Source organism: Thamnophis elegans, chromosome 5 (genome assembly GCF_009769535.1).
Source record: "Thamnophis elegans isolate rThaEle1 chromosome 5, rThaEle1.pri, whole genome shotgun sequence".
Lineage (NCBI taxonomy): Eukaryota > Metazoa > Chordata > Lepidosauria > Squamata > Colubridae > Thamnophis > Thamnophis elegans.
Window position 1 is genome coordinate 98,463,359 of NC_045545.1, and position 10,389 is coordinate 98,473,747.

General features: G+C 50.4%; 1 protein-coding gene across 1 annotated transcript; it reads right to left on the bottom strand.

The window, feature by feature from the left end:
* Positions 1-3,101: 3,101 nt before the first annotated feature.
* Positions 3,102-8,958, bottom strand: NOL4L (nucleolar protein 4 like). Its single transcript, XM_032218313.1, has 4 exons — positions 8,767-8,958; positions 7,372-7,494; positions 4,653-4,857; positions 3,102-3,820 (listed from the first exon to the last, which is right to left on the bottom strand). Exons 1-4 carry the CDS (start codon positions 8,956-8,958, stop codon positions 3,618-3,620), a joined length of 723 nt encoding a protein of 240 aa, XP_032074204.1. The 3' UTR covers positions 3,102-3,617.
* Between the last annotated feature and the right edge of the window lie 1,431 nt (positions 8,959-10,389).

A 10,389-nucleotide genomic window follows, 5' to 3' on the forward strand; every position in this document is an offset into this window, starting at 1 on the left:
GAGGAGGGCTGCCTTCGCCCGCTGCTTTTAAGTGCCTTGGGGGGTTTTTTTCCGCCCTCCATTTCTGGGGAAGGGGGAAAATGGCTGGGCTTGGGTCCACTGTGTAACTGCACTGGAGGGCTACTGTTTTGGCCACCCTCTTCCTGGCGGTTGGGGGGGGGGGGTCCTGCCGGCCATTCATGAAATCCCCTGGACTCTCCTGCAGTTTTGGCTACAGGGGGATGCCTCGGCAAGCAACCTGATGCTCCCCAGCTGCCCGCAGATCATCATTCGTGTGGGTTTACGAGCGCCGGGTTCTACGAGCCACCCTCGAATAAGAGAGGCCATATTGTTACCTGGCCTTTGCTTGAATTCGGGGTGTCCAGCCTCAGATATGTGTCCTTTCAACTCCCTGAATTCCCTGACATTAATGCATTCCTTTTTCATTTGGGCCCGCTTACTCTCTTACGATCCTTTTCTCTGCAATGGGAGGGAAAAGCACCATGCAAAACTGGCTGGGGAATTCTGGGAGCTGAAGTCCACAATGGTTAAAAGTTGCCAAGATTGGACCTCTGTGGCATTTAGCCGTTCCGGGGACAAACGTGGCCGGCCGCTAAAAAAAAGCCCCCCTCTAGCAGCCCAGCCCCATGGGCATCGGGGAAAACAGGTAAACGGATCTGTGGCCACGCTAAGCAGATGAGGCAGGCGGGTGAGGTGGGGGGGGGGTCTACCTCGCCAAGATGAGGGTCTCGCCGAACACAGAGGGGCGCTGGGAGTTTTTTCTGTACATGTAAACAGTACACTTTCACTGAGTCCAAAGTCAGAGGAAAAAAGTACAAAGAATTCACATTGGTCTTAGGTACAATTACAGGTGAAGAAGAAAGAACGAGCGGAGCAACTCCGCTTGGAGAACGACCACCGAGAGAGAGAGAAAGAGAGAGAAAAAAACTCTTTTTTTTTTCCCTTTTCTAAAAGCACCACGAAAAATGGTATAAAAAATCATTCAGACCATGGACAGATTGTTTAAATCGGTTATTTTTCTTTTTTCTTTTTTTTTCCTGGTGGAAATCGCTAAGACTACCTTTGTAAAAAGTCTTACAAAAAAAAACAAATAAGCAAAGTTGTATTTTTTTTTTCTTTTTTCAACCCTCTGAGTTCAAAGCAGCATTTTTTTTTCTGGGAAAGGTTAATAATTGAGGGGGAGGGAGGGAGGGAGGGACGGCCGGCTAAGACAAAAAAACCGGGCCTCTAAAAGATGGGGCAGGGGGCTTGGGAATGGTGTTTGGTGGGCACTCTCGCGGGGAGGTCCCGCCAATGCCTTTCCCCGGGGTTCAAATGCTGCTTTCGGAGAGCGGGAAAGGGGGCGCTCGCCTTGCGAAGCCCCCCCTCCTGTGCCAAGTGCCAAGAGAGCAGTGGCTGAGCCCCTCCCACGAATACACCCCGGAAAAAGAGAGGGTATTCCTGGTGGGGTCAGAATCTAGCACCCTGCCCAGGTGTCCCGAGAATCTTAGAAAAAAACATGGCTTGTAGGATCAACCTTTTCGGATCCAGAGACGGATGGCTAAAAGTCAAACTCGAGGTGGGGCAAGGGACCACCTCTTGATCTCGGGGAGCCCCTTCGGAGCATGTAAAAACAGGGTAGGGGTGGGGGAAGAAAGGGAGAACCACCAGCCGGCGCTAAGGGTTAACCTCGAATTACATCAAGGGAGTTTTCGTCGGGGTCATCAGCCACCCCCTTCCCCCCCCAAAAAAAAAATTGCACGGCCACCCCCCCCATCCCCAAATCCAGATGTGGATGGGGGTGGGAACCTTCACGTGTTGCCGGACGGGCGATTGTCTCTGCCGCTGTTACACACCCTAAGGGTTTGCAGGAGGGTGGTTGCGGGTCAGACCTGGCACAAGTAACTATTTACACAAAAGTCGGGTGGGACCCTCGGGATGGGTCGGGGGGAAAGGGGGCTGGAGGAGGGCCACATCAAGGGAGAATGAATAGGATTGCTAGTGAAGACAGGGATCCTGTCCTCCCCCTGGTACATACACACCCCTGGGTTTGGGGACAGCTGGGGGTGGGGGCAAGAGAGGACAGCCTCTTCTCTGTCTCCAGGCCTAGCAAACCCTTGGGAGCAGTTGGTCCCGGGTTCAAATCCCAGCCTGGCTCTGGAGCACCAGAGAGGGAAGATGGGCTTAGAATTGGGAGTGTCCAACCTTGGCCACGTTAAGCCCGGCGGATTTCGACTCCCAGAATTCCCCAGCTGACAAAGCTGGGGAATTCTGGGAATCGAAGTCCGACGGGCTTAACATGGCTGAGGTTGGATGCCCCCAGCTTACGAGAAACCTACAAAACCTTAAAATTCACCCCGGCTCCTCCGTCCCTTCGCGTTACATATAGCAGCATGGTCAATATTGCACTGAGCAAAACAGCAAGTGCATTTGCATTTGCCAAGGGGGGAGGTTGGAGGAGGAAGAGGAGGAGAAAAAAAAGGGGGTCTCGAACCCGTTGCACCCACCGACACACACACACACCAAAAAACCAGGCTCCGGCGGCCGTTGGATGCTTCTGCTTTTGCAAACCTGCCAGTGTGACTCCAATGCCCCCCCCCCTCAGTTGCCCCCATCCACACGCTTTCTGTTTTTGGGGGTGCTTTGCCGCTCTCGCAAGCCTTGCAACCAGGGGGCAAACTTCGGACTCCCCAAAAGACTCCTGGGGCCAGCAGGGAGCACTCGGGAGTGAGGTAGAGTGTGGAGAAGGAGGAGGATGGCTGACGCTACGGAGCTTTGGCCCTTGAATGAGTCTTGCAATTCCTCCCAAAAAGACGGGCCCCGGTGTGGCTCCCACCCCAGGCAAAAGGGGGGATCGAGTGGCCCAAAGGAGGGGGGGGGGATTTGTAAAAACAAAAACAAAAAAACCCTGAAAACAGAGACCACTTTGTCCCCCCTCTGCCCTGCTGGCTCCCAAGCCTGGCCAGTCCCTTCAGCGGGATGACAGGTGGAAATATGGTGCAGGATCAACACCCCCCCCCCTCTTTCCTTCCCTCAGAGAGACACGCACAAAAATAAAAAATAAAAATGGCAATTCTGTACAAACTCAAGAATGCTTTTTTTTTTCCTTTTTTTTTTAGAAAAAAAAATAAATTATGGGGAGAAAGAACGGAGGTGGGGGAGGGCAGGAGGGACGGGGTGCATTTCTCAATAAATATGCAATTCCAAAGATGGAAGGAAAGGGACGGGGGGCGGGGGATGGAAAGAGAACGGGGAAGAGGGGCTCTACCGTTGCCGGTGGGCTCCACGAGAAAAATCCCGACTGCCAGAAGCGCTCTGCCAGCCCGAAATCCGCTCCTGCTTCCCCCAAACCCACCGTGGGTCCCCATTATTTCCAGGCGGTGAGGCTGGCTCCGGTTGGCAGAGGGCACCAGGTTGGTGTAGCTTTCAAAGGCAGAAGAAGGGCTCCAGGTCGAAAGAAGAACAAGAGGATTTCTCGAGGGTGGGGTGGGGTCTCCAACCTGTGCCGGGGGGTGGGTGGGTGGGTAGGTGGGTTGGGCAGTGATAGGCAGAGGATCGGCCAGTCCTGAGCAGATTTATCAAGGAAGCCTGGAGGACGACAGTCTCTTCCGGCACAAGTGCCCCGGGGAAGCCGGCAGTCAGTTCTGCTGTAAAATGAGGTTTTCCAGTTCGTCTGCCGAGCGGAGGAGGAAGGCTGCGGACTCCCGGTAGCCGGCGATCAGCTGCCGGACGGCGCTGATCTCGGTCGGGCTGAGCTGGGCGGCTGGCACCCCCCGGTTCGTGCTGTTGGCTGGTGGGGTGGTGCTGGACGTGCCGCTTTTCATGCTGAGGTCAGTGGGGCCTGCAAAGCGGAGGAGGAGGAGGAAAGAAAAACATGCCATTGCTGTATTTTCCTTCTTTCCTTCCTTCCCTTCTTTCTTTTTCTGTTCTCTGGTGGTGCAGTCGCTAGAATGCAGCATTGCAGGCAAAGTGCCCACAGTGTGGGGGTTCAATCCTGACTAGCTCATGGCTGACTCAGCATTCCATCAAACGGAGGACCCCGATGGTTGGGGGGGCAAGAGGCTGATTCTGTCAACCACTCGGAGAGGGCTGTAAAGCGGTATATAAGTCTTAAGTGCTATTGGTAAGTGTGAGGAAGGAGGGAGGGAGGGAAGGAAGGAGGGATGGAAGGGAGGGAGGGATAAGGGAAGAAAGGAAGGAAAAAAGGAAGGAGAGGAAGGAAGGACGGAGGGAAGGAATGAGGGAGGGAGAGAAGGAAGGAAAAAAGGAAGGAGAGGAAGGAAGGAGGAAAGGAAGGACGGAGGAAAGGAATAAGGGAGGGAGAGAAAGAAGGAAAAAAGGAAAGGGATGGAAGGAAGGAAGGAATAAGGGAAGGAAGGAAAAAAGGGATGGAAGGAAGGAGGGAAGGAATAAGGGACGGAAGGAAGGCAAAAAGGAAGGAGGCAGGAAGGGAAGGAGGGAGGGAAGGAAGGAGAGGAAGGAAGGGAGTAGTGGTGAGAATGCAGCATTGCCGTGCCCACTCCATCAGGTCAGATACAACCCTGATGCGGCCCTCAATGAAATCGAGTTTGACACCCCCTGATCTAGGCGTCTCCTGCTTGAGCAAGGGGTTGGACTAGAAGACCTCTAAGGTTCCCTTCCAGCTCCTTTCCTGACTGAGCTCCCCTCCTTACCGTTACTGTGATTCCCTGTCTGGAGTGAAGGAGTCGGCTGCAGAGCCCCTCCCAGCGTCCCATAGCTGCGGTAGCTGTAGTTCAGGCTCCCGTTGATGTAGACGGGGTCCTGGGAGAAGGAGGAGGCTGGCAGTGAGTAGGACGAATGCGTGACGGAGGCGGACGAATCCCGAGACTGCTGCTTCTCGAGGGTAACCGGTTCGTCCTGCGAGGAGAGAAACCGAGGGGCGGGTTGCGTCAGGGGCAAAGGGAACCGTAAGGGTGAAGCATGCATCAGAGCTTCCATCTTCGGCGTGGCACCTTGCTGGCATCCTGCCATGAACTTGGAGATGAAATGGGCAACAAGCATGTATTGCTGTGGCCCGCCAGTGGCCAGCGGAAGGGGCAGCAGATTCGGACAGCGAGGAGGTTGGGGAGAACCATGGGCCTGTCCTGGAGACTGGGGAAGACTCGGACGAGGGCTCTGCGTCGGAGGCAGAGAGGGGGCCAGGGCCGCCTGACAGTTATCAGCTGCCTTCAGAGGCAGACATGAGTGAGGCAGAAGAACAGCTGGAGCCTGTTCCCAGTGTGCGCATGCGCAGAGTTGCCAGTCGAAGGGAACAGCTAAAGAACAGGGGTCGACTTGGGAGTGAGTCCACAGGTGGACGGTGAATGGCCCCTCCCAGAAGGAATAAAAGAGGAGCGAAAGGGGAGTGGAGTTTGCAGGAGACCATTAGTTCATTCCTGCATTCTTGCCAAGTATTGCAGCATCTGAAAGTTATCGGCCTGGCCACTCTCCAAGCCTGATAAAGGTCGGTAATTGGGAACTATCTTGGAAGACTTTGGGAGAGGAAAGACTTTGCTGGAGAGGAATTCACTGTCAATTAAACAAAAGGGGTTTATTGGGATGAGGGTGGCTTCGTGCCGCTGGAGAAGTCTAGGTCAGAACCTGTATGGAGTAGGGAGGAGAAACGGGGAAGGTGGGCGGTTTGATGGATACCACAGGGGTGAGAAACCAGCCCATTCCAGTTTTCAAGGCCATGAAACCTGGGAAAGGAAATGTGAATTGCACCAAACCTCTGAGCGTTTCCCAAAACATGCATGCTGCACACCATTGGTCTATGACGAACTTGTTAAAGGCGGGGGTGTGAGGGGAGGGCTGTGATGAAGGCAAAATGTTTGTAACCTTTGGGTGGGAACTTCAGTTCTAGAGTGACCAGTAATCCTTAGTAAAAGAACCTATCACTTCAACCAAACGGAGTTGAGGGTCTTTCTTTCCTAGGGACCCAGCTGGGACGGGCCTGACAGTATATGGAAGGTAGCGATCTCACCACCCCAGGTGGCTGAAAACATAAATACAGGTAACCCTCAACTCAAGAGTTGAGCCCAAAGTTTCTGTTGTTAAGCGGGACAGTTAAGTAAGCTTTGCTCCACTTTACGACCTTTCTTGCCACAGTTGTTAAGGGAATCGCTGCAGTTGTCTCGATAGCCACTCAGTTGTTAAGCGAGTTTGACTTCCCCACTGACTTTGTCAGAAAGACACAAAAGGGCGTGACACCCCCCCCCCCAAGACATAACTATGAGTCAGCTGCCAAGCATCTGAATTTCGGTCATGTGACCATGGGGATGGGCCAACGGTTGTAAGTGTGAAAACAGTCATAAGTCACTTTTTCCAGTGCCATTGTAAACTTCGACAGTCAGTAAACGAAGTGTGGTAAGTCAAGGACTAGCTGTACATGTCAGTTGCCAAGCGCCTGAATTTTCATTGTGTGACCCCGGGTATGTTGTGTGATCATAAGTCACTATTTTCAGTGCCATGGAGAATAAGTCGCTGAAGGAGTGGTTGTAAGTTGAAGACTATTAATACAGCAGAGTCAGTTTTAGGAGCGAAGTGGCATGAATACAAACTCTGATCCTGTAAGTGTTTCAAACAAAGCAGTGTACAGAATCCAGAAAGGGACCCAGTGCCTTGCTGCAAGCGGTAAAGGGTTATCCTATCCGGCCAGCAAATAGCCTGATTCTGGAACCAGTGTACAGACTCCAGGATGGGACCAAGTGCCTTGCTGCAAGCAGTAAAGGGATAACCTATCTGGATACTCAACGCCAGCAAATAATCCAATTCTGGAACCAGTGTACAGAATCCAGGATGGGACCAAGTGCCTTGCTGCAAGCAGTAAAGGGGTAACCTATCCGGCTACTCAACGCCAGCAAATAATCCAATTCTGGAACCAGTGTACAGAATCCGGGATCGGCCCAAGTGCCTTGCTGCAAGCAGTAAAGGGGTAACCTATCCGGCTACTCAACGCCAGCAAATAACCCAATTCTGGAACCAGTGTACAGAATCCAGGATGGGACCAAGTGCCTTGCTGCAAGCAGTACAGGGGTAACCTATCTGGATACTCAACGCCAGCAAATAACCCAATTCTGGAACCAGTGTACAGAATCCAGGATGGGACCAAGTGCCTTGCTGCAAGCAGTAAAGGGATAACCTATCTGGATACTTAACGCCAGCAAATAACCCAATTCTGGAACCAGTGTACAGAATCCAGGATGGGGCCCAGTGCCTTGCTGCAAGCAGTAAAGGGATAACTTATCTGGATACTCAACGCCAGCAAATAATCCAATTCTGGAACCAGTGTACAGAATCCGGGATGGGGCCCAGTGCCTTGCTGCAAGCAGTAAAGGGGTAACCTATGCGGCTAATCAACGCCAGCAAATAGCCCGATGCCAGGTCCCGTACCTGTGACGTCTGATAGATCTCGAGCCGCATCCGCTTGGCTGCTTTCCGCGTCTCACTTTCACAAGCAGCTGCCAGGATGTTCTCGGCCATGGCTGAGGTCAGGTGAGGAGGGGTCGGCCTGGTCTGAAGAAAAAGAACATTTTCAGGAAAGCTGGAATGCGGCTGTATTTATGGCTGTACCATGGTGGGGTGGGGGTGGGGGAGTAACACCAGCCCTCAAGACCAAGAAAGCAGAAAAGGGGGAAGAAAAACCAAAGATCGAAAGCAATGTTCTTTGGAAATTTTAAGATACATGGAGCAAATCCTCCTCCTCTCCATAAACCCTTCTCCCTCTAGCACTGATGTGGTTACCTAGATGGGTGATGAAATGTCTGCAAGAAAACAACCAAGGACTCCACAGTCCTCCTGCCTCCTCCTCACCACTTCCTCTTCATCCCCTTCCCTCCTCCTCCTCCCCTTCATCCCCCTCCCCTTCCTCCCCCCTGCAAACCCCACTTCAGGATCAATCCATCAATCAAATAAAGCCAATGAATAAATAAACATAGCTTTACAGCCGGGGGGGGGGGGTCCCCAAAGCCGGAAGGTCCCTTCTCTATTAGGGGAGCCTTGTTCTCCCCTTCTGCCCATAAGTGAGATTGGAAAGGCCCTTGAATGGTGGGGTCCCAGCCCCAGGGCCCATAGTGGAAAGATATGGCATGAACCAAGTTAATGCCACCAGCAAATGTCAGCCACCGATCTAGAACAGCTGTGGGCAGCTCTGGCCACTTTACCATCCCTGGACTTCAACTCCCAGAATTCCTGAAGCAGCCATGCTGGTTATGGCCCTTTTATAACTTGTAGACTTCAATTCCCAGAATTCCTGAGCCAGTCCACAAGTCATAAAGGGGCCATTGGCAGCATGGCTGCCTCAGGATTTCTGGGACTTGAAGTCCACGAGTCATAAAGGGGCCATTGGCAGCATGGCTGCCTCAGGAATTCTGGGAGTTGAAGTCCCTAAGTCATAAAGGGGTCATAGCCAGCATGGATGCCACAGGAATTCTGGGAGTTGAAGTCCAGAAATCACAAAGGGGACACAGACAGCATGGCTGCCACAGGAATTCTGGGAGTTGAAGTCCAGAAATCACAAAGGGGACACAGACAGCATGGCTGCCACAGGAATTCTGGGAGTTGAAGTCCACGGGTAGTAAAGTGGCCAGAGTTGCCCACTGCTGCTCCAGATGTTTCACTGCCTCAATAGCAGGTCTTTGGAGAGTCTGAACTCTCTCTGGAAAAGGCCACCCAGAGAGAGGCAGGCCAAAGACCCAGCTGACGTTTTGGAGGAGAGAAAGAGGGGAAAGAGGCAGTGGGAAACCGGGAGGGGGGAGCCCCGCCCCCCGAGAAGACCCTCTCTCTCACCATTTCCATGCCGTTCTTCTTCATGCGACGGCAAGATTTGAGGTAAGTGCGGATGCGTTTGCGAGCTCGTTCCTGGAACTCTGGGAATTGCCGGCTGCAGGATTCGATGATGGCCTGGATCTTCTCCTTCGGCTGCTTGGAGATGGGCACCATCCGGTCCAGGTTCTCGTCCACAAAGAGACGCACGAACATCTGCAGAGAGAAGGGAGACTGGTCAGCCCCTTCCTCTCGCTAGGCCTACGCGAGGGACCTCGCAGGGTGGGTGTGTGTGTTCCTTGGCTTAGGACCACAAACGTTCGGCCAGACAGGGCTTAAGTCAATTGCGCCCCATTTTTACAGCTTTCCCCCGCCATTGGTCGTTAAATGAACCATGTGGTCGCTAAGTGAATCTGACTCCCCCGCTATTGACTTTGCTCATAGGAACCTGGCTAGGAAGGTCACAAAACAGCAAATATGCCGCTTTATAGAGTCAGTGTTTGGCCCTCAGAAGGATGTAAGGCTGAGTCAACCTTGAGCTTGGTCAGGATCGAACTCCTGGCTATGGGCAGAGTTAGCCTGCAATGCTGCATTCTCACCACTGAGTGTGCCACCAGATATAGAATAGGTGACAGATAGATAGATAGAAAGGTAAGTAGATAGGTAGAGACAGAGAAGGTATGTATGTATGTATGTATGTATGTATGTATGTATGTAGGTATGTAGGTATGTAGGTATGTATGTAGGTAGGTAGGTAGGTAGGTAGATAGATAGATGATAGATAGATAGATAGATAGATAGATAGATAGATAGATAGATAGATAGATAGATAGATTAAATAGATAGATAGATGATAGACAGATAGATAGATGATAGATAGATGATAGATGATAGATAGATAGATAGATAGATAGATAGATAGATAGATAGATAGATAGATAGATATAGATAGATAGATAGATAGATAGATAGATAGATAGATAGATAGATGATAGATAGATGATAGATAGATAGATAGATAGATAGATAGAGATAGATAGATAGATAGATAGATAGATAGATAGATAGATAGATAGATAGATAGATAGATAGATTAGATAGATAGATAGATAGATAGATAGATAGATAGATAGATAGATAGATAGATAGATAGATAGATAGATAGATAGATAGATAGATAGATTAAATAGATAGATAGATGATAGACAGATAGATAGATGATAGATAGATGATAGATGATAGATAGATAGATAGATAGATAGATAGATAGATAGATAGATAGATAGATAGATTAGATAGATAGATAGATAGATAGATGATAGACAGATAGATAGATGATAGATAGATAGATAGATAGATGATAGATGATAGATGATAGATAGATAGATAGATAGATAGATAGATAGATAGATAGATAGATAGATAGATAGATAGATAGATAGATAGATAGATTAGATAGATAGATAGATAGATAGATAGATAGATAGATAGATGATAGATAGATAGATGATAGATAGATGAGATAGATAGATAGATAGAGAGATAGATGATAGATAGATAGATAGATAGATAGATAGATAGATAGATAGATACATACATACATACATACATACATACATACATACATACATAGATGATAGATAGATG